Source organism: Canis aureus, chromosome 29, assembly GCF_053574225.1.
Source record: "Canis aureus isolate CA01 chromosome 29, VMU_Caureus_v.1.0, whole genome shotgun sequence".
NCBI classification, from domain to species: domain Eukaryota; kingdom Metazoa; phylum Chordata; class Mammalia; order Carnivora; family Canidae; genus Canis; species Canis aureus.
The window spans coordinates 9,048,169-9,072,588 of record NC_135639.1 but is presented as its reverse complement, the minus strand read 5'-3'; the positions used below and the strand labels follow the sequence as shown (position 1 = coordinate 9,072,588).

Here is a 24,420-nt window from a genome sequence, read left to right as displayed (position 1 = left end):
TCTTTCATCTGGATGAAAAAAGGTGCAGATGCCCAGCCCTAAATCCTGATTGGCACGGGTTCCTGGTATCCTTCCAGAATGAAGCACCAGGAGACTTACAGGTTAGCAGCTCATGGCAAGCCAAGGTGTCGCCTGAAAGCTTTGGCATGTCAGGTGAGAGGCAGGGTACTGCTCCTCCAGGTCAGGAGAACAGAGGCAAGTCCTGCGAAGCCATATGCTCTACCAAGGGTTGCCAACCACCTAGAGCATTATGATAAAAATAAATGACAGGTAACCTTCTTGGGATGTAGGGGGTTTACCAGAGTCTGGTGATAAAGGGCAAAGTGATACCTACATAACAAGTCCAAGGAGAGGGATGGTGTGTAAGGTAAGAGGAGGTCCAGGCTTGTGGGTTTGCCAGGCTCCAAGAATTATACAACATGAATGCCAGGGACCAAGAGACCAAAGCCTGTGAAATGGATGGAGGTGGTTCAGTTTCAGGTCACATGTTTCTCAGCTCCTGTGCTATGGGATTAGTTTGAGATCTAGAAGATGGTGGAAGTTAATTCGAGCCCCCAGATTCTATGAACTCACCCCCCTAACTTCTACTCTCCAATTGTGTTGTTTCTCCAAGGCAAGGGGCCAATAAGAGAATGCATTGCCAGGACAAAACAACCCAACGAGATGGTTTTCCCTTTGGCACCAGGTCCTGTGTTTGCTCAGCAGCCCACATCCTGCTATGCTTGAAACTTGGGGCTGATTTCCCACAAATTAATTCAAATTTTCCAAGATTAAAATTGAGCTTATATTCGGAGAGAGAGCAGTCTTTGAGTTTCACCTAAAAGGAAGTTGGGGACAGTATCACTGTCAGTGTGTTTGCCGTGGGAACGTAGCCAGATCATTCATATAGCAATCATCTCACACACCTAAGTTCCTACTGATTAGCCATCAACTGTTAGCAAAATTCCTCACTTCCTTTGTGCTGATTTATGGCAGCAGTAGAAATATACCACCCCAGAGGACACGCCTCCTTTCAGCGAGGAACCTATAAATATCAAGGTATTTTTTATTCTAATTGAGAAGAACCCAGCAAAATGGGGCTCTCCATGGTCATCTTTGAAATATGTCTTTTACTGGGTCCAGTTCTATCTTCAGGTATTATATCTAATTATTATATTCATTAATTTCACTCTTGCAAATCCAAATCAGGGCAGATTATATCTAAATATTCCCTGGTGCTAGACTTTCCATTTCAGGGGGAGTCTTGTATCAGGGAGGAGGCAATTCTTTGCTCATAATTGTCATTGCAAGTGTTGAGAAGGAATGGCTTTTTTTTTGGGAGGGGGCGCTTTGTTTCTGGCTGAGAAATACAACGGTTGTATTAGAAAAAGTCAATCATTATGTCAATGTTTTCAGTGAGTAGCTCAACCAACGAATGATTGATTGATCTTAGAAAAATTCCCAAAGTTAAGGAAAAGTGCATCTGTACTATTAAGAGGCTCTAAAACTTTGACATGGTTGGTTAAGGTCATGGTTGGCGTACTTTAAAAATGGGCAGTAAGATCGCCCCCGAAAGTGTTCATTATGTGACTTCTTTCTGCAGGAGTATCTGGCTTGATAATATTTATCAAGCAAACTCAGGTCAAGTAGCTGAGCAGAGATAAGATTATTAGGACTCCAGGTTTGCACCTGTCACTCTCTGCTTTAGAGAAATGATTTGAAGCTCGATAACTCACAAGTACCTTTGTGTTCTTAGAGTGTGAAGTGATTGTGCACAAAAGAACACCGGCAGGGCAGTGTAGCTGTCGAATCTCGACGGCAATGCATGGAGATACTAAGTGAGCTGGCCGGTTAGCCGGTCCGCCTATGAGCTATCTCTCTGTCTCTCTCCCTTTCTGCCTCTGTCTCTGTCTTGGCTCTTTCCTTCTGTTCTCTCTCCCTTCCTTTCCTCCTTCCCTCCCTTCATTCCTTTCTTCTCTCTTCTGCCTTTCTCCTGCTTCCTTTGGCATCACCTTTTGCTACACTCATGGATTTCAGAAGACAGGGCGAAAGCACCTTAATTTCTAGAGAACTTCCAGAACTCTCACTCCTGCCCCCCAGGCTGCGTAGGGGAAGCTCCGGAGATACAGGTTTATTTGGGAAATTAGCTTCACGAAAGCAGCACCCCATAAGGAAGCCCTCGGTGAGCTGGTGATGGGGAGCAAAGACTGCACTGGGTGATGCGAGCGGCTGGCAGGGTGACACAGATGGGCTAGCCGACAGGGGATGCCCATCTTCTTTTCTCGCCAGGAGGACGTCAGTGGGTACTGGCTCTGGGCAGTCGGGGGCTGGAAATCGTGTCTGTATAGAAATACTTGAAATGGGGGGCAGTGTTGTTAGCTCTAGCTTTCACCTATAGAACATTAATCCTTGCATTTGCACTGGCTTTGAGAGGTGACAAGTGATTTAAGTCGGCCCCTGAGGGACAGGGTGGGAGTTGTCCTGTTCTTATCTACTGTGGAATTTATGGCAGCAGCGCTCTTGGATTAAGGGAATTTGTGGTTTTCCCATGAGGTTCCGGTGCGCACATGCACAGGTGCCTGTGTGCCCATATTGCAGCTCAGAGGTGGGGACTGACCTCTGCGAAGTGCTTCCTCTGCACCAGGGGTTCTGCTGGACAATGTGCCTGTGTTCTCTTGTCTAAATCTGCTGACAGCCCCAAAATTAGGTATCACCATTTCCACCTGGCAGATGAAGACACTGACCCTCAGGACGGGTACCAGGCTTGTCCCAGGTCAGCGGCGGGGACAAGGTTTGAACCTAGTGGAGGTCCACTGGCATTCAGGTAGCAATTTTGGCCCAGTGGCCCTTGTTGCTCCTTGCAGAGAGCCGAGGACATGACCCTCAGCGTTTGGCTTGGCCCTGGAGCCCTGTGGGGGTGTGGGGTGCCAGTGGGAGCTGGGTGCCGGAAGGGCCGTGGCAGCTGGCACTGTCCTCAGCTCTGGTCCTTGCACTAGCCCTTGTGAAAAAAATTCAGTGCCCCCAGATTTGTGCTGGGCCAGAGGGGCCGTGGAACCCCGGCCTCTCCTCGCCACGTCCTTGGTGCTGCCGGTTACCGATTCTGGGGCCTCTGCAAGCCTCTGTTTGCTCATCTGTAACCTGGGACTGTGTTCCAACCTCCCCGGGTGCTATGGCTATGAGGTCACTCTGCACCGTCTGGCCCAGCGAGGGCGCCTTGGAACCACCCACTGTTACTTCTCTAGGCATTGTCCTAACATTGTATCCAGACCTCACTTCCTAAGTGCAAGGTGATGTCTTGGACTGGATCCTGGCACAGAGAAAGGAAAAGCTGGTAAAATCCAAAGAAAAGCTGGAGTTCAGGGAGTGGGGAATGTGCCCGCGTCGGTCTGGCAGTTATGACGCATGCACCATGGTAACGTTGGATGACATTGGGGAAAACTGGGGCAAGGTGTGTGGGGTCTCTCTCTCTCTCTCTCTCTCTCTCTCTCTGTGTGTGTGTTTGCTCTGTGACTTTTCTCAAACTCCAGAGTTATTCTAATAAATTTTTAACATAATTTCCTTTGCTCTCATTTCTTGAAGGTCAATGCTGTGTAAAATGAGGAAGTAATAATTGCTTACAAATGAATTCCTAACAGAGTGTTCATCCTTGTATGTGCCATTTCTACAGCTTAGTGGGGGGTTTGGGCAGTGATTGATGCCTTAAAAAAGAAGGAGAAAATCTAATTAAGGGACTTCCAGACACTGTGAAAATGTGTTTCATGTGGGTGACATTTGGACTGGGGGAGGCATTTCTGCACCACTTAAATAACAGGCCATGCAGATTGCCCTCCCGAGCAGCTCTCCTCTCTTTGGGTCACATTTATTGTGCAAACTCACTAGTGGGCATTATGTGACTCAGGGTGAGCTGAGTCTGTGGAATGTTCTGGAATGAGGAGAGAGTCCATGGCGGTGCATCGGAGGAGCCCAGGTGTGGCGGCCTGGCATCCAGATTCCTTCAGTCCCATTCAGTCTTCTTCTCCAGCCCCATGTGTCTCCACACCTTGCTGGGCATCACCCACCCGTGTTGCTGTCCCCCACATGTTCCATGCTGGCTTTCCCCCCATGATTGTATTTGTTCTGTGGGATACCTTGCATCTCACTGTCTCGTGCAAAGCAACCTGTACTTCCTACCTCCCACACTCTGGCAACGCTGCCTCTTTGCCATGTTGACTACACTCCTGCTGTTCCCTTGACCTGGAACAGTCTTCTTCTCCCTCTTCCTTGCCTTCACCTGGAGAAATCTAGCTGCTATTTTTAAAGTACCATGTCTCATCCAGGAATCTCTCCCCCGACACAGACTCTCACTACACACACACTCTGACACACACATATAGATGTACACACTACACACATGGAGTGAGTCATCCTAGGGTTGTCCCTCTTATTCTCCCATTGCATCTTAACTCTTGCACCAAATCATCTGTGGATTTTTCTAGGGGTTTTGCTATGATGCGAGTCCCTAGAGAGCAAGACTCATGTCTGGCTCATTTAGTTCCCGGCACCACAGCTTGCATTGCCAAGAGCCTGACGGAGGGCCTGGCTCACGCTGAATATAGGGGAACAGCCTGAATGCCCCAGTGCAGGGCCAGCTCTGCCAGAGAGAGGGCGTGCCCATGAGCTGTCTCCAAAGGCATGACCTCATGCCGGGTCCGGAGCAGGTTCTATCTCCTTGTATATAGTTTATGAGGAGCTATGTGCTATGTCAAGAACGGTAATACCCACATTACTGTGTATTATTACTTCAAAATGTTTTGCTTTTTTGACAAATTGCAATGGAATCTCATCATTTTAATTTGAATTTGGGGAGGCAGCTTAGCAGAGTCGCGTGGGACACTGGGTCTGGGTCCAGGCGCTTGAGTGTGAAACTCAGATGTGAGCTTCCCTACTTGGGAGCTGTGTGACTTTGACAAGCTGTTTTACCTTCTGAGCCTTGGATTTTCACCCATAGGATAGATGTGCATGACACGTCCACCGTAATGGATTTTGCGAAGGTGAAATGGGATAGATACTACATGGCCAGCACTTAGGTCAATGCCGGGAATGTGGAACTTCCTCAAAAATATTAGCACCTGCCCTCCTCCTTCTTACCTTTGCCCTTCCTCCTTTTCTAGTTCTCTCTACCATTAGCTTCATTATCTTTCTTTGTCTTCAATTTCCCTTTCACCTTTGTTCTTGTCCTGCAGCCGACAGCCCCAATACCTTCTGCACCTAGAAGACTCTGCCTCCTGCATAACCTGCCACCTTCAGCTTCAGACCACAGCTCCCAATGCACAATTAGTGCAGAAAATGTAGGAACTAGAGAAAAGTGAGAGAAAAAGTAAAAATACCCAAATCCATCCCTCAAGAGGGCCATTGTTAAAATACATTTGTCTTTCAGGTTACTTGTGAGTGATATAATTTAACATACAGTTTTTCTATAATTTATCTTTATATTCTGAACATTTTAACATACCATTCACAGTTTTGGGACGTTGAAGTTATTTCAGATTTTCCTCTTTTTTTTAAAAAAAATCTCAGCTTTATCGAAGTGTAATTACAAGTAAAAAGGATAGGATTTTTGCAGTGTACCCTCTGATGATTAGATAGAAGTATCCATTGTAAAGAGATTCCCCATCTAGTTAATACATGCATTGCCCCACATATTTATCTCTATTTTATTTTATTTTATTTTATTTTATTTTATTTTATTTTATTATTTTTTGCCAAGAACATTTAAGTTCTGCTCTCTCAGCAAATTTCAGTTGTAGAATACAGTGTGATCCACTATCACCACCATGTTTTACATTAGATTTTCAGATCTTACTCATAGAAAGCTTGTACTCAACCTCTCCCTTTTTCCTGCTTTCCGTTCAGGTTCTTTGTATAGTGGATAGTACTGTGAATGCCCATGCATCTTTGTCTACATTATAGAAATTATGATTATTTCCTTTGGCTATATCCTTTTTTTAAAGATTTTATTTATTTATTTGAGAGAAAGAGAAAGCAGGAGGGGGGAGGGGCAGAGGGAGATGGAGAAGCTGAGCAGGGAGTCGGATGCGAGACTCAGCCCAGGGCATGATCCTGGAGACCCGGGATCGAGTCCCACATCGGGCTCCCTGCATGGAGCCTGCTTCTCCCTCTGCCTGTGTCTCTGCCTCTCTCTCTCTCTCTCTCTGTGTCTCTCATGAATAGATAAATAAAATCTTAAAAAAATAAAATAAATTAAAAATAAAACGAGGAACCATAAACTATGATACATATACATTTTGAGTGTTTCATTCTAACTTAAGACACATCAATACAGTTTGGTTCACCAATTTGTTGCTGTAGACTTTTCTTCCAGGAGGGGATCTTCTGGGGTTCTGCAATGTTTTTTTTTTTACATAAACCATACATGTTTGGCATATATGTAATCTCTAGTTTCCATTCCTCCAAAGGAGAGCGTGAAGTGAAAACCACTTGCAAAGTGGTTTGAGCATAGAGGTTCTCCCGTTGTATATATTTCTAGTACTCTTCACTGTGTCACCTGCCTGGTTTCTTTTTTAGCAACTTGATTTTATTTCCAAAGCATTCAGCCTTATTTTTATAGAAAGCCATCTTTCTTTTTTTTACTCACATTTTTTCAATTTTCTTAATATTTAATTGAATTTAATGCCAAGTACAACCACCATAAACAAGTTTGGAGCCCATATCTACCTCTAGTTGATTGTACACCTAAGGTGGTTGGAATGAAGTTGCCAGATATGTAGAAAACAGCCTCACAGCCCTAGTGGTCAGGTGTACAGTGAGGATGGAGGGCATCCTTGACCTGGTGAGGGGGATATAGGAGTCAGTGAAGAGAACCTCTTGTTTACTGCCACCTACAGGATGCCTTTCCCCTAGAGTATTCAGATACTACAAATAAAAATACAATGCACCCAGTTAAATCTGAACTTCAGATTTGTAAAAAAAAAAATGTTTTTGGTGTGTGTGTGTGTGTGTGTGTGTGCATGCGTGTGTGTGTGTCCCATGCTTTTGGGGACATACTTAAAGCAGTATTCATTGTTTATCCAAAATTCAAATAAAAAGATATGTATATTTTTAGTGTAATATGTCCCATACAATATTTGGGATATACTTCTATTAAGAAATATCCTTGTTATTTGAAATCCCAATATAACTGGCATCCTGTATTTTATCTGGCATTCCTTCTTTGGCTCAATTTTTCCTTTACATATGTCTATGCCTTCTTTCAAGTTTAGGGGAATATCTGCCCCTGTCTGGAATCCTCCTGCTTTTCTTCCAAGCCCACGAATCACTCCCTTTGATATTCCCATCCCCCTGCACTCTGTGTCTCTCCCAGGGCAAGACCAGATGACTGGCTACCAAGTCTGGCTGCTGAGTGGCCTCTGAGCTCCAGAGGACGGAGCCTTGCCCTCCCTGATGGATCCCTCTCTTCTCCCCATCAGTGCAGTGCCTCCAGGGCAGTCAGAGATCAGTCCACACTTGCTGAGTGAATTAATGACTGAGGCCCAGCTGACCCTCCAAAGTGAAGTCTGATGCAGCCCTCTCCCCTGCTTGAATTAGCAAGGAAGTCAGATTTAATGCTTGTTTTCAGAAGAGCCCTCATTTGGCCCTTTTTCTTTGTGTTTCGCAGCAAGATCACAAACAAGGACCCTGGATACCATTTCTGAAGACACACGGACATCACCTGGTAACTCTACACTCTGGGACTGGGTGGTGTGGGGCCCACCCCCACCCCCAAGGACTCAGGAGGGAGTGCTGGGTTTTAGATGTAGGAAAAGGAAGGACCTCTTCTGATGTGGTCCACCTGGGCCCTCAGCCCCTTCCTTGCAAGGTTCTGCATTGATCAGAAGACAGACCCTGAGTCTCTGCCAGCCTGTGCCAGGCAACCCCTCTTTCCTAGGATCTCTGCCCTCCCAGGGTGACCCATGGGGACTGCAGCCATTTAGCAGGGCAGCAGAGGCAGGTGGGGAAAGGAGTATCTTACTAAGGCTCTCTGGGTATAATTAGTTACTATTTCTCTTCTTTTCTAGAATTTTTATCAAGGTTTGGGGCGGTGGAAAATTCTACCTCCGTCGATGCTTCAAGTGGTAATTTCTGCCACTTTTTTATCTTATTATAGTCCTGTGTATACATGAGTGTGCTTGCTTGTGCAAGAATGCAGACCTTATGATTTGGGGCACATAGTGTAAATGTTATATATATATATATATATATATATATATATATATTTAAATTGTTACTGTTTTATGGGATCCCTGGGTGGCGCAGCGGTTTGGCGCCTGCCTTTGGCCCAGGGCGTGATCCTGGAGACCCGGGATCGAATCCCATGTCGGGCTCCCGGTGCTTGGAGCCTGCTTCTCCCTCTGCCTATGTCTCTGCCTCTCTCTCTCTCTCTGTGACTATCATAAAAAATAAAAAAAAAAATTTAAAAAAAATTGTTACTGTTTTAAAATATTTTAATATAATTAATATTTAAATTTTAATATTAAATTAAAATTAATATTTTAAATACATAACAGTATTTAATATTATAAGATTATAATACTTAACAAAATATTAAATAAAATATTTAAAATTATTATTATTTTTTAAAGATTTTATTTATTTATCCACAAAAGACACACAGAGAGAGAGAGAGGCAGAGACACAGGCAGAGGGAGAAGCAAGCTCCATGCAGGGAGCCTAATGCGGGAGTCTATCCCAGGTCTCCAGGATCACGTCCTGGGCCAAAGGCAGGTGCTAAACCACTGAGCCACCCAGGGATTCCCTATTTAAAAATTATTTTTATTTAAAAATATACTATATATGTATAATATATAATATGTATATACATTCTAAAAAGCAGAACTTTTAGATGATTAAGAGCAACTGAGATGATTAAGAGCAACTGCCTGAGTACAAGTCCTGCCCCTTATCACTTACTAGTCAGGTGGTCTTGGTCACCTTCCAGAGTCTCAGTTTTCCCATGGGTTTTTTTGAGGATTAACTAGGATGATACATGGAAATCTCTTTTTTAGGGGGTATATTTTTTTATTGGAGTTCGATTTGCCAACATATAGCATATCACCCAGTGCTCATCCTGTCAAGTGCCCCCCTCAGTGCCTGTCACCTAGTCACCCCATCCCCCTGCCCACCTCCCCTTCTACTACCCCTTGTTCGTTTCCCAGAGTTAGGAGTCTCTCATATTCTGTCTCCCTCACTGATATTTCCCACTCATTTTCTGTCCTTGGAAAGCTCTTGAATAGGATCTGAGAAGTCATGATCTGGTCAGGACTCAGGACGGATTGTCCTGGATGCAGTGCACTACTCAAGAAATGAATCCTACCAATGGCAGTGCCCCCACAGCTTGCAGACCTGTGGCCATGGGGAAGACACCCACGTCATTTGCTCAGGAGGGCCTCCAGGAGATAATGCATATTACATGGCTCAGGGCAGAGTACTAATAGCAATGACCCTGTTCTCCAAACTGATTTCTCTATCAGGAAAATGGAACTAATAGTAGTACCTTGGCCAACTTATTTTACCTCTAAATGCTTCAGTTTAAGAGAAGTTTAAGAGAAGGGAGCCCTACTGTTAATGGGTTGCCATGAGGACCAAAGGGGACAATGTGGGTGAAGTACTTAAGACAGTGAATGTTGGATATTGTATAATGATAATCATCACCATAATTCTTATTGCTATGGTAGCTAACCCTTGTTGCATGCTGACAACGCAGCAGTCAATCTGATACACATTTGATCTATTTTTCCCATTTAATTTTCCCAATAGCCCTTTGAGGGTCAGTAAGTCTCAGTAAATGACCACTCCTGTTATTTTTTTGAGAATGGAAAGGCATTTTCATCTCCCACTGCCTTTGTCAACACAAAGTCACTTGACTTTTTTTTGGACCAAATAGTTACCAGTCTATGCTTTTAGTGATTTCAGTTAGTTGAGACTAGAAAGTCAAAGCCCTTGATCTCAACGCCTCATGCCCATTCTTACATGCTGGCTAGGTTAAATCTTCTCAAAGACATAAGAAAAGTAATGGGTCCCCACTTGTACCAAATTAGGTACAAACTTAACTTGCTTTTCTACAGTGATGAGATGTTAATTTCTACTGTCATGAGATAAAGACATATCTGCAGCAGGAAATACACAGAAACAAATGCACAAATGATTAAAGAACATTGCACTGAATTTATTCTTAAGATATAAAAAGCCACTTTTTAGTCACCATGTCTCTTGGCACTAGTTTAGCATTCTGTTTTCCCCATATCAGAGACTCAAGAAATCTTTATCAATTTGAATTGTTTCAAAGATAGATTGCATATCTGTTGATGTTGATGCACATGCAGTTGCTAAATCTCTACTTCAAAGCCAACCAGAAGGAAAGCAAGGTTCAAAAGTAGATTTCTTGGTCAGGATCTTTGTGGATGAAACATACACCTGTCTGACTTTTCTTTCATTCCTTTGTAGTTTCCCAACCTGATTTCACGACTGGTGAGTACTTTAAAAAAATATCCTGAATTAGATTTAAGATTTATTGATTATCCAGTGCAGTTATTTATATCTTAAGCACTTAAGTACAAACGCTGCCTTTAATGAATGGTATGAGGTCTGCACAAAAGATGACTTGTGTCCTTTATAGAAATACAAAGGTAGTAGAAACTTCTTTCAATTATAGAATAAATGGACCTTGAAGTTATATTGTTACGTTCTTCTTCAATTGTATTTTGCCTTTGCCTCACCTGTCCCTATACATCAGAATCAGCAAGGGTATTTTTTTGAATGCAGGGCTTTGGGACTTACTTTTCCCTCCTTCAGAGACCCTGATTTGAAGGGTCTAGGTTGAGGCTCAGGAATCTGAATTTTTATGTAACTGAAAATGGGGATGGTCTGTAAGACCACACTTTGAGCAACCACATTGCACGGCTCAGTACTGAATTAGGTTTTGGTATTTGGAATGTGATTACAGAAGCATGACTTTGCTAAGAATTTCAAAAGAAAGTGACAGGGATATATATATATATTTTTTTTAATGCTATCTATTTTCACTTATTTTTTTTCTTGGGTGTCTATATTTTGCTTAATGTCAAGTGAATTTAGGTTTATAACATTTTCCCAAATGGTTCATGGCTACATCGTAAGTCTGACTTGTTGATATACATGTTTTTCCTTGAGTGCATTGCTAACACTGAACTTTTGCACACCTTGCAAAAGGGCCTCAATGTCCTTGCTACTTCATTCGACAAGAATTAGCCCTACCAAGACCCTTCTATGCAGGAGAGACTACAGTATGGATTCTCTCTGTATTTGAGGGGAACGTGTTCCCTGCTTTCAGGAACTTATGGTCTAATGGCAAGATAGACAGTTATCAATTAATTATACAGTTACAATTACAGCTGTGGTAAGTACTAGAGCAAGAGGTATATGACAAGATAGAGATGATGAAGATATGAGAAAGAGAGCAGCCCCAAAAAGTCATAGGTGAACTTAGGACTGGAGTTGGTACAAGAATTAGCTGGAGAGAGCAAGAAAGAAGAGTGTTTTTCTCTTCTTCACTGGCCTACAGTCAGAAATGTGAGGGAACAGATACAGACTCAAATTGACTATAGCTACCTTACTCCAGCCATCAGATCTCCCCTCCTCTATGCTTAGCCACGCCAATACCTTATCTAGTCAAGGTAGTACCCTGAGAAGTACTGAGAAGAAGGACTGAGAAGTACTACAATGCATGTCGGGAATACCCTAGAAACAGCCCAATTGGCCTTTCCTCACTCTTTCTCTGAGCCCTTCCCTTACAACAACCACAGAAACCACTTGCCCCCTTATCTATAGTTATCTTGAAAAAAGGGATTATGAAAGCAACCTTATTAGAATTTTTCATAAGAATGTAAATGTAGCAGATCTCCTTTCATCCAGTAGATTTTGGAACATAATTATTAGAAAAAATAAAAGTGTACCATCACATGTCCATTTAGCAAAATGGGATAGTCTGAGTTCTTGCTGCAAAATATCACTGATGAAATCCTATCCATTGACATGAGTGAGAGCACTATATTTTATTTAGTAATTTTTTAGAGAGAAGGGAGAGAAAGAGGGAGAGAGTGAGGAGGGGCAGAGGGAAAGAGAGACAGAGAATCTTAAGCAGGCTCCAGGCCCAGCATGGAGCCTGATGTGGAGCTCAATTTCATGACCCTGAGATCATGACCTAAGCCAAAATCAAGAGACGGGTGCTTAACTGACTAAGGTACCCAGGCACCCCAAGAACACTATTTTTTATTTTTGTACTTAGAATTTTATTACTGACTCCTTGATTCTTGAATTTGAGGAGATTCACCTAGGATATCATCATTTGAAGTCTCAGAGTCTGATATTTCAATTGTACAAGCAATTTCACCATTATTGTTATCATCTAGGGAGCTTCTCTCTGTTTACATTCCTATTCTGATTCATCTAGTTATTGTGAAACACCTTCAATGTCAATTTTCTTCTCTTTGCCATTGGTAACAATGACAAATGAAAAATTCTGAATTTTTAACTGTATTCAGTGAGAGCTAAAAGCATCTTACAAAGACTGTGCTTCCAGTCTTTTTAAAAAAATACCTTCTTGAAAGGTAATGTTATATTTGGGGCACTGAAGAATGATGATGACCTATCTTACCAGTTCATATTTCTTCTAGATAATAACACCATTCTCTCATTATCTTATTATGTAACTCTTTTTTATGGTAGTTAATAATTAATGAGCAATGATGAACCAATTCCTTGAAGGATGATATAGCAAAATGTTTCAAGCTATAGGAAAAATGAGATCATCAAGAGCCCGTAATGTATCTTGGGTTTATAAAAGGATCCAATAAATCCATATGGTGACTATAAAGTAGAATGCTTTTATTCTATTTTCTTTTCACGAGGAAATATTCTTTTCTTTCTTTGGAAGACCTCCAGAAACATGTAAAGTCTAGAAATATCAATCCTTACAAATAGAGCGAGGCCTGATGAAAAAAGAAACTCAAGAGCTAAAATGGAATCTGATGGATCATGAAGGTGTCCTGAGGGTTAACCTGAAGTGGAGGTGCATGGAGAGCTTCATAGTGGCTTCACTAATGACAAAGATCCAGGGTTCTCTAGATATTGGTTTTGTTCAAGATAGAGTAAAAATTTCTTAAAGTATGGATCAGAAGGAAGAGGATATCTGATAACAAAATATGTACTTATTTAGGGGACCTCTGAGTGGCTATTCCAAAGGCTAACTCAAGTTTCAGACTGGAGGGAGGATTCAACTGGCACCCAGAATCCTTGACAACCAGTCTAAACTGCTTTTTCTTGCTTAGTTTTTCTTTCTGAGCACAGATTACATCCTGTAACTATAAACTGTAGCATTTAGGGGGCAGGGTAAAGAGACATGCACTTTATTATCTAAAAATCATTAAACACCCCACATCCAACCCACTTGTAATGTATGATTGCAAAATCCCAAACACTTGGCAAGAACGCTGGAGGTACATAGAACCAAGGGTGGACCACAGCGCCCTCTGGCATGATCATAAGGTGATGCTCAAGCCAATTTCTCTTTAGATATTTATAAACCGTGGAACCTGTTTCAAGATGAATTTGTTTTCTAGGTCTCGACACCTCGACTACAGACTATGGTAAGACCTTTTCTTTTTACTTGTCTTCCCAGAGCTTTTCTCACTGGCTGGGCCAGCCAGTTCTGCTGTCGCTGTTGGCTTGTTGAGGCTGAGTATAGTTTTGGTTATAGAGCAAGTGCCTGCCCTTTGGAATGCAGGGATGGGAGGGAAGGGGTAAGGGGATATACTGAGACCCTAGGCATGTCCCAGATGCACTACTTACTTAGCCTCATCTGTCATTCTCCTTCCTTCTTCTCTCTGCCTCTCAGTCATTTATTGCATGAGATTAGCTTCAGTTTGGTGTCAGGAGAGACAAGTGAAAAAAAGCCAAGGCCTCTTCTTACCACTAGTGATAGTTATCTTGAAGATAGCTAACATCCCACAAGTACTTGCTATGTACCCTGCACAAAATTATTTTCATATAACAAATGAGTTAATGTATAAAAAAGTCATTTAAAATACTGCTTGGTGTATATTAAGTGCTCAACTAATGCACATAATAAGCGCTATTATCATGAAATCTTTCCAATGCTTTGAGGTGAGTAGTATTACCCCCAAGTTGCAGATGGGGAAACTGTGGCATAGTTCAGTCACTTGTCAATAGTTAGATGTCTAAGGTCACATGGTGACTATGTGTCTGGGCAGAAATTTGAGCCCAGATAGGCACCTTTGCCTCTGTCCACTATTCTTACTAAATCTATCCATTGCTCCTCAACCTCTGAGTGAATGTGCAGAATTTGCACTGAATTTGACACATCAGAGTCCTCAATGTGCTCATTTAGGATAGCAGACCCTGCCATGGTGTTCTTGGCTCTGTTGAGGCCAATTGCTGCCCTTTCAGAGCATGCCCTGAGAGTCCAGGAATGGCCTGGGAGATGCTTTAGCAGAGATTTCTGGTGACTGACACCCAGCAAAGGACAGGCTAAGGCAGGGAGACTGAGGAGCTCTTCTCCCTGACTCAACCTAGCAATAACCAAAGGGGTGCAGGAAGGACTGAGAAGTACTGCAATGCACTTGGGAACACCCTAGAAATAGCCCAATTGGCCTTTCCTTGCTCTTTCTCTGAGCCCTTCCCTTACAACAACCACAGAAACCACATGCCCCCTTATCTATCTTACATCCCATTCCAAACTCTGGTCACTCCTTGACCACAAATTTCTCATAACCTCAAACTATCACTGAAAAGCCATACCCAGGATCCAGCTCCTGCTGTCATGATTTTGGCCTAGATCTCTTGGGACCTGCTCCCTATTTTCCTTACATCATCAGTGAGAGTGGTTTAGGAGAATCACGTCAGGCAGGAACATGGTGCCCTTCACGGTGGCACTCAGGCCACCATGCGTCAGCTCTCACAAGAGGCCCAAAAGGTGAGGTGAGGCCCACTCCTGGGTGAATGCCATCTGAGATTTGACCCTGATGGCTGTGGAGAGTACATTGAGGCATTCTGAGCAGGAAAGTGAGTTGAACATATCCTCATTTTATAAGATAAAACTTGGGACATTCTGGGGGAGACAGAATCCTGTCATAACAAGGCTGGGTACAGAGGAAGCACTCCATCAATGCTTGTTGAATCCATCAATGTGGATGGATTAGAGAGGGAGGGGCAGGGGCAGGAAAATCCACAGGCGGGCCAGTGGAGTAGGTCAGATTCAAGAGAAGGAAGATTTACCCTAGCAAAATGGCAGTGAGAATAAAAGGAAGACAACCTTGTTGAGAAGTTGGATATACGAGGTACAGAAGGGGAGGAATCAAATATAACAACCAGATTTCCAACACAGTTCTTGTGGAGCATGGTGAGACCATTGATTCAAGTGGAAGAAAGAGACTGGGTTGGGTTTGGGACAGTGGGGTGAGATGTCCTGGAGGCCACTGGAAATGTTGGTTTAGAGCTTGGCTGGGGTTGTAAGGGCTGATCAGCACCAGAGAGGTAGATTTGGGGGTCCTCCTCCTGGAATCTCTGAGTACAGGAGCTCTTCCAGAGAGAAGATAGCATGATAAGAAGGTTAAGACAGTGCTTGGCAGAACAGTGACGTGTAAGGTGTGGGAGAGCAGAAAAACAGGTGGGGGCAGTGGTTCAAGCAAGGAGGAGGACAAGGGGTGCTGGTGAGTGAAAGCCAGGGGGCAGAGAGAGTGGACAGGAGCTTTCCACTGTGTCAATGCAGGTTTGCCCCTGAGGTTGGTGAATGGAAGTGACCGGTGTCAGGGCCGCGTGGAGGTCCTGTACCAAGGCTACTGGGGCACCGTGTGTGACGACGACTGGGACATCCAGGATGCAGATGTTGTCTGTCGGCAGCTCGGTTGTGGTCTTGCGGTGTCGGCGCCAGGCGGGGCCCACTTTGGTCAGGGCTCGGGGAACATTCTCTTGGGCTTCGTATACTGCTCAGGAAGGGAGCCCTACCTGTCGAGCTGCTCCCATGGTGGCTGGTACAACCATGAATGTGGACACGGGGAAGATGCTGGAGTCGTGTGCTCAGGTAGAGCTGACCTCACCCCGCCTGTGCCACTCAGACGAGAGTGGCTCCTTGCTGACCTCTACATCACAGCATGTGCACCCAGTGCTTTGCAGTTTACCTGCTTTGCTCTACGTCATGTCTTATTTGATGTTAGAGAGAGTGGTCACTTTTCATAGATAAATGGAGGCTCAAAGAGGGCAGGTAACTTGCCTGGAGTCCTAAATCTTGGAAGTGGTGGAGGCGGGTTTCAATCTCAGGCTCCTCCAGAGTTTGCCAATGCAATCACCCAGTGGTATCTGGTATCCGAGGGTCTCTGCCCTGGGGATGACAAAACACCTTCCTATATGGCATTTTCCCCTCCTTTTACAGATGGGACAGAAGGATCCAAAACTTCTGGTCCTTAAAGCTTAAATGTATACCAAAATCAACAGAGGAGTAACCAGTATGTTTTCTTTATTGGAGATTAAATGACCAGATAAAGGCATTTATACCTGCAGTGGAAGAGAGAAATTCTCCCTGACTCAACCTAGCAAAACCCAATACTGGGTTTCTCCTTTGTTCACAGAGTGTTGGTAGGTGTTCAACCACCAAGAGGTCTTTAATCCACAAAGAAACTCTGTGGATAACAATCATTGTACCCTGAAGGAGGCTTCCTAGATAAATTGTCTATCTTTAGAGTGATCTCTGGCACTTGCTATGTGGACCAGTGAGTGTTCACATGTCACCATATATGGGATGTGACCCTGATAATCCAACTATCACATGAGGATGGCCTCCCCCAGAGAGTATGGTCCTCCATGCAGTCACTTTAGAATGGGTTTATTTTAGCATTTGGGGATACATCTTTGAAAACTACTACTTTCTTAGTTGGGGCCACCTTCTCAGAAACATCTTGATGATGGTAGATATTTGTCATTTGAGGGTGTTGATGAGCTATAGAAATAGATAGTTGGTATTGGAAATGTGATCTTGTTAATCAGGTGGGCCCGTTAATTAATGAGGTAATTTTTTTTTGGATGGAGACAGTGGGAGCGGGGGGGTTGGCAGATGATGGCAAGAGCAAAGAACATCTCTGATGGCATTCCAGCTTTGAATAAGGACTGGCAAAATGACAGAGAGATGATCTCTGTCTCATAAATAAGAAACACAATGACTCTACCCACTTATTTTAGCAGTGGGTAGAGTTTCTGGGTATCTGCACCTAGCCCTTATTCCAGAGCTGAAGAAGAAGGCCAGCTCTTCTCAAATGAGGGCCAACATTGAATGACCTCTTCTTTCCTCCACTCCAGTTTCTTTTTCTACCACAGAGGCACCCCTGGCAACAACTGAGGCAGAAGGTAATATTTGTTATATGGGATCCCTATGGGCTCATTACCTGCACCCATGTGATCATCTCTGATCCAGAAGAGGTGTAAAAGATGTAAGAGATAGGAGTGGTCAGTTCCCAAGTGAGAACCTATGAACAAGGCCTCAGGCCTAAATGGGTTACCCTTCCATGGACCATGTCCCTGAGATTGGGGAGAGATCAACCTACAGGAACTTCCAAGGAATTCCAAGGAGGAGCTCAGTGTTCAGTCTCCAGGGGGGGTCCTGTTGCTCATGCTCAGTGCTTACCCTTATGATACTGCATGCTGATGGCTGGCCAGGCTGCGGTATTGGGTCTCTGGCTGCAGGGCCTGGAAAGGCAGATGCAAACCTGCTGGAGCAGTATCCTCACCTTCCTGTGCTCTTTCTTGAGCCCATTTGAGGCCACTTTGGTTCATTCTCAATATAGAGGAGCCATGGTCCTTGAGCTTCTGGGCATCAGAGGTCTCATGCACACACCATCGCCCCCAGTGAGAGAGTTGGGAGGGGCACCTCCAATGAGAGAGCTGGGAGGTAGTCAATACAGCTTGGGTTTCTGGCAGCCTGGGCTTTGGGAAGGAAAGTCATGGCCTATATCCCATGGAAAAACTTGGCCCTAGAACAGGAGAAGGGTAGCCTCCACACAAAGACTCCTGACTAGAAGTCAGCATGAATCAGTTGGGAATCTTAATGGTACACATATCAGGCATTTCCATTCCTCAGACGTGGGCTTTCCTGTGCCTAAAGCCCACGGGGTGAGGTCTGACTTTTTCTCTTCCCTATGATTAAGGACACAGGTATCACTAAAGCTGAGGATGAGACTGGCTTTATTATAATTTACCCACATCTCTTCCCAAGATTCTTATTTGCAGCAGCTATAAGAGAAGAACCTGCTCCTCTCTATAGTGGTTTCCCCTGAGAGGCCTGCTATGTATTAGGAGTAACAGCTGAGCCTGACTAGTTCTCAATACAACTAGTCCATCCAGGGGGTGCAATGAGGGGCTCAGGGGCTTGGCTATGTGATTATGACCCAGGACTGCAGATGGGACTTACCTAGAGCTACTCTTGTCAGAACCTCAACTGTGGGGTGGAGGAGGGAATCATACTTCCTCTAGATCTGAAAAGACCTCATGTAGAAGCCCAGTAGGGAATTCAGAAATAAAATGAATGCTCTGTTGGCAGTGGGCTAAGAGGTGCTCTCAGGTCATCTCCTCTTTAAGCCCTTGCACCCCGTAGTTTCTTTCTGGGGCCTGGAACAAACACCATAAGTCCTTGAAGCAATTTGAAAATCATAGGTTTAAAGCCACAATCTTACTTAACGGGTAAACATCAGAAGCATTTTCACTAAAGTAAAAAGGCAAGAATGGTCTTCAGGACCCCTGTCATTTAACATTGTGCTAGAGATACTAGCCAACACAGTTAGACAAGAGAAATCAACTGGAAGCATAAAGATTAGAAAATTAATTTTAGCATCTATCTCCTGAAGCCCTGCATAGGTCACATGTGGGATGGTTAGAATCAAGGTCAGTAGGTTGATAAAGAGATACCCCACCACCACCACCAAATAGCTTTTTAGAATGAAAGAATTTGAGGCTTGACAGGTTTGTACCCTTTTCCAAAGTCACAAAGCAAGATAAAATCCAGGTCAGAAATGACATCTCCTTAGCAGATTCTACTTTACTTTCAGTCTTTGATTCTCCTCAGAGAGAAACTAACTTTACATTTTCTGTCCCCCCTTCTACAATCTGTCTATGAAGAAAGCACTACAGAGTACACTGTGGCTACTGGTGCAATAGGTAATGAATAATTTTATTTGGTTCTCTTTCTGTAGATAATGATGCCAACTATATACTTGGGTTTCACTCTTGTTCAGAAAGATTTCTAGGGGATGAGGTGAGAGAGAGTGTTGTATGCAGATAGCACAAAGGAAGATCCCTTGTGAACCAGGGCCCAGCTTGAGTTGGAGACTCCTTCATTGTCCATCTGTAGTGGGTGGAGGAGTCATTTGAAATGTGGAATCTCCAGGATCCTGGGTGCTTTGAGTCAGAGACCAGTAGCGTCAGTCTCTAGCCTACAGCACCAGCTGTCCCATCTCATAAATCTGCACTGGCTTCAGCCATTTTAGCCCCAAAGACTTGTCAATGGGGCCAGGAGAAGCATGTGCAAAATGTCAACCTCAGCCAACCCGAGACATATGTCAGAACTCCTCACAGGACATCCTGATGTCATCAGACTTCTCTTCAGCATGGGACAGTCATGGATATGCTACCCCAAGAAGTTGAGCTGTGTCTCTGGTTTGCCCAGACAAAGAATATGTGGATAGTCTTAAGTCCTCCAGGCTGCAAACTAAGGCACATTTACTTTCCCCTGAAGTTCTAGTGGCTAGGGTTGGGGAGAAAAGTCACTGTCCTTTTAACCACAAAGAATTCTAACTCATGACATGTTAAGAGTCCATCCCAGTCAAAAATCTCTCAGAGATCTTTGCCCGTTATGAAGTGCTCTGAATATGATAGAGTCTTAAGACTTAGTCATTGGTGGCAACATATAAGAAAAATGTTATGTCTTCATTTAGGGACTGAATTGAGTTTAGCCCTGAGGCTGGTGGGCGGAAGTAACCAATGTCAGGGGCGTGTGGAAATGCTATATCAAGGCTCCTGGGGCACCGTGTGTGATGACGACTGGGACATCAATGATGCCAACGTGGTCTGCAGGCAGCTGGGCTGTGGCTTGGCTGTGTCAGCCCCCGGGAATGCCCGGTTTGGTCAAGGTTCAGGGCCAATTGTGCTAGACAATGTGCGCTGTTCTGGGAATGAGTTCTACCTGTGGAACTGCTCCCACAATGGCTGGAACTTGCACAACTGTGGCCATGGTGAAGATGCTGGTGTCATCTGCTCAGGTGGGAATGAAACATTTTTATCTCTTTCTCTCCCTGAGATTGTCTTTGATGGGAAGAAACATACTACCCACAACAAGCCCACATCCAACCCTCTCTGAGATACCAAGGTTTCCTGGAGGCAGCAGGCTACTGAAGTAAAATGAAAAGTAACATGTAGGGTCTGCTATCCTCCCCTATTTGGCTAATAGAGAAAGGTCAATAATGTTGCAGCAATGATGGCATAGAGGGTGAAAAGGACCATCCACTATTCATGGGGCAGAAAAAAATGGGCCTCATTCTTCTCGGCATTTGCTCAGTCCACATCCCATTTCCCAAGGCCTTACTTCTCAAGGCAAACTTTTTGGGAATGTGGCTGGAAAATGAAACAATTACCTTCACTCCTTTATGGTTGTATTATTCAGTATCTTCCATGAAGCTGACTCAGAAAACAAGATTGCAGTCCAAATTGTGAATTGGAGAGGGCAGTGATGAGCACTGGGGAAGTGGGGAAGGTACAGTGAATGGCAGTTCACTAGTACATGGAATACTAAAGAAACACAGGAATATGGGGCTCAAGTTGACCCCCTATAGAACCCTGAAAACCCTTGTAAAGACTAGGAGCATTTCGCCTGAGCTGGAGGAATTAGGGTATTTCTAAATTAACCATTCAGATTCACTCTTGCTATTCCTAAATGGAGTGAACACAATGGATTTGGTGGCCTGTTCCAGGCCAGGAGGTGACATTTGACCTCCTGGAATGTCACCTTCAGGCCCAGCAAGGCAGTCATTAGCAGTGGAACCCCCAGAGAACAGAGAGAATCATGGTGGGCCCTGGCTCTGTCTACCCTTAGCGCACGTGGAAGCATGATCTTAGTAGGTATAGAAAGATTTTCTTTGACCTTTGATCCCATTAAGACACCTGTGTGTTTTGTGTCTGACTCATATTTCTTTCTCACATCTACTCAGTCCCAGTCCACAGTTGGGTCAGGTAAGTCCTCTGCTACCCTACTCAGAATATCCCTATCTTTGGTCCCACCCATCCCTGTTCCCATGAGTCTGGGTGAACTATTGCTCTTTGTATAAAACCGGTGGGAACCTGTTGTTTCCCCCTGTCATTGAGTCTCCAACAGACTGTTCTTAGTTAGACATAGGACTCAAGGGGTCCCATCTTTCCATCAGTTCATGAGTTTTCATCTAATCCTTTCAGTGTTCTAAGAGATAGCTGCCGGCAGGCTCAGAGACCTGGCCATGGGTGCCATGAGTCTCAGCTGGAATGCAGCTTGGGCTGACAAGTTGAGTGGGAGTATGGATGCTGATGACCAATGAACTCCTACTGAAATGTCATCTGAGCAGGCTGGATACTGTCCCTTGCTCAGAGCTTGCAATAGCCTCAGAATCATCAGGTCACATGTATCTCCAAAGTGACAGGGACAGAGCCCAGGAAATGGGGGTGGAATAAGTGATGGATGTGTTCTGGATACAGGGCTACCTAGTTGGCTCCAGGTTGACCCGCGATGACCCTGACTCTTTCTTCCAGGCTTCATATGGGAATCCCCTCAGTTGTCCATGAGTCAAGATAGACAAGTGGCAAGGGTTTTCTAAGCGACAAAAGAACACGCCAGGCTGAGATGTGGAGGGACCTGGCTGATGTACACAAGGCCTTTGTCTCAAAAAAAGCTAGCAGAGCACCCCCAGGTGGAAGGTGGAAGGATGCAGATATACCACTCTGAGGATGCCTGCCAAAACCAGTTTACAAACACCACATTCCATGTTGTCTAACTCTGGTCTTTACCTTTTTGCCATATCCAGCCACCTGGATTCCCACCACCATAACTTCAACAGCAGAAGCAGGTAAATATATCAGTCCACCCTCTCTGGATGAGCTTTGAGAGAAAGTCTGGGTTTGTACGTGACAGGAGGAGTCTCAGGGTGTGCCCTTCCTTATCCTTGTTCCTGTGTGTGTGTGTGTGTGTGTAGAGCTGGGGGATAGTCGGAGAAATCTCTGAAGATAAGGCTGTGGGTGTAATCTTAGGGGCTGGCCACCTGCCATTGGGATCCTGGGCTGATGTGCAGCAAAGATCCTCCCCTAGGTGCTCTGTGTACACCGTAGAAGCCCCTCAAGTACTGCTGGGACCTTACTTGTGGCTCCCAGGCCATGGTGGATAGCCAAGGGAAGCGGGGAGGTGGGGGGGATGTGCTAGTTCTGCACCCTGCTTGCCAAGGTGCATGATGTCGGGGGCTTTGGCAGAACCAAGGCAGGATGCCACAGAATCAAAAAGCTGCCCGATAGGGCGGTGGTCTTGGCCTGTGTCAGTAGCTCTGGAGCTCCATACTGGGTGGGCCCAGTGCATGTTGGGCTCGTCGAGCATCTCACCTCCATAAAGCTCATGGGATGCTTCTTTACATGAGAGCATCCTTAACTCTGAGTTGATTGAGAGGTCTCTGCTCCTTTACCTGTGGTGAAGATTAACCTCTGGGCATGTTCAAAGGTCATTACCTGCCCAGGAGACTGAGACCAGGAAGAAGCCCCTCGGTCGACAAAACATTTTAAGCTTATTGCCTTAGAGATACACATGGAGGAGGGTTTCTGCTCTTATTCCTTCAGAGACTGATTCAGGTTTGGCCCTGAGGCTGGTGAGTGGAGGTGACCGGTGTCAAGGCCGCGTGGAGGTGCTGTACCAAGGCTCGTGGGGCACCGTGTGTGATGATGACTGGGACACCAGTGATGCCAACGTGGTCTGCAGGCAGCTGGGCTGTGGCTGGGCCACCTCGGCCACCGGAAGTGCCTACTTTGGTCAAGGCTCAGGCCCGATTGTGCTGGACAACGTGCGCTGCTCTGGGTACGAGTCCTCCCTGTGGAGCTGCAGCCACAATGGCTGGAAGGTGCACAACTGTGGACACTCAGAAGATGCAGGTGTCATCTGCTCAGGTGAACCTCAAAAATCCCAGTCCCCTTTCATGGTGATCTTTACTGAGAACAGACACACTGCCCATGCCAGGGTGCCCACCTGATCCTCTTCCAGATATGCTGCTGTGCCTTGCCAGCTTTCCTAAGGAAGGCTGGCTCCTGAAGGGCTATATAGGGTCACAACAGGGACACAGCCCCTCCCTTGTGGATCTATAATGCTTTGGAGCCTCAGTGGCACAGGGGATGGAATGGCCCATCTGCCACTTAGTGAGAAGACACAAGGAGTCCCTTCCACACAGTAGGATCGTCTGTTCAGTCCACAACCCTCTCCCCAGGGCTTTTCTTCTCAGTACACATCTTTGGGGGATGTGGGTGGAAAATGAGCCACCTTGGCTCCGTCATGATTTTGTTATTCTGGGTCCTCCATGAAGTGATCTAAGAGAACAGGAAGCCTCTACATTGGGAATTTGGGAGGGCAGGAAAGAGACTTTGAGAAGTGGGAAAGGTGCAGTAAATGGCAGCTCCCCAGTACACGGAATGCCAAAGAAACACATGGGACTATGGGGAACAAGTTGACCTCCTACAGGAACCCTGAAAAGGCTTGTAAAAATTGGGAACATTGCACCTGGGCTGGTGGAGTTGAGATCTTAATAGGCTAACTCTCAAACTTATTCTTGTTGTTCCCACGCTGAAATAGTACAATGACTTGGGTGGACTGTGCCTGGCCTCCCGGTGATATTCCACCTCCCGCAATGTCAGCATTCAGGCCCACCAAGGCAGGCAAGGGGAGTGGGACATAGGGTGGGGCAGGACTGAGAGATGACGACTGGCCATGGCTCTGTGTATTCAGGAGCTCACAGAGGCATAATACCAGTAGGTATAGGATGAATGTTTTTATCTTTGATCCAGTTGGGACAGCAGTGTGCTTTGTGTCTGACTTGTGTCCCTTTCTCACAGCTGCTGTCTCCCAGTCCACACCCCAGCCAGGTGAGTCTTTAGGGACTCTTCTTGGAAGGTCCCTATTTTGCCTGTCCTATCCATCCCTCTTCTTCCCATGTGGGGGGAAACTACTGCTCTCTGAAGAACTTGTGGGTACATTTTGTGCCCCACACACAGTCACTGAGGCTCCAACAGGCTGCTCTTAATTTAACAAGTCCTTCCCATGGTAAGCATCCTGCAGATCCTGCTGAAGTATCCACATTCACCCAGTAGTCAAAAAGCCTG

The 24,420-nt window shown here is 45.0% G+C and overlaps 1 protein-coding gene across 1 annotated transcript in view; it reads left to right on the top strand.

Annotated features, from left to right (window-relative positions):
• Positions 1-1,066: 1,066 nt before the first annotated feature.
• LOC144300995 (scavenger receptor cysteine-rich domain-containing protein DMBT1-like) overlaps positions 1,067-24,420 on the top strand; it is a 110,691-nt gene continuing 87,337 nt past the window's right edge. The window contains exons 1-12 of the mRNA XM_077877338.1: positions 1,067-1,134; positions 7,634-7,690; positions 8,034-8,090; positions 10,459-10,482; positions 13,611-13,637; positions 15,779-16,090; positions 17,359-17,406; positions 19,171-19,209; positions 19,986-20,309; positions 22,098-22,139; positions 22,894-23,217; positions 24,154-24,183. Coding sequence (XP_077733464.1) covers positions 1,074-1,134; positions 7,634-7,690; positions 8,034-8,090; positions 10,459-10,482; positions 13,611-13,637; positions 15,779-16,090; positions 17,359-17,406; positions 19,171-19,209; positions 19,986-20,309; positions 22,098-22,139; positions 22,894-23,217; positions 24,154-24,183 — 1,345 coding nt within the window. The 5' untranslated portion in view covers positions 1,067-1,073. The remainder of the gene's footprint in view (positions 1,135-7,633; positions 7,691-8,033; positions 8,091-10,458; positions 10,483-13,610; positions 13,638-15,778; positions 16,091-17,358; positions 17,407-19,170; positions 19,210-19,985; positions 20,310-22,097; positions 22,140-22,893; positions 23,218-24,153; positions 24,184-24,420) is intronic.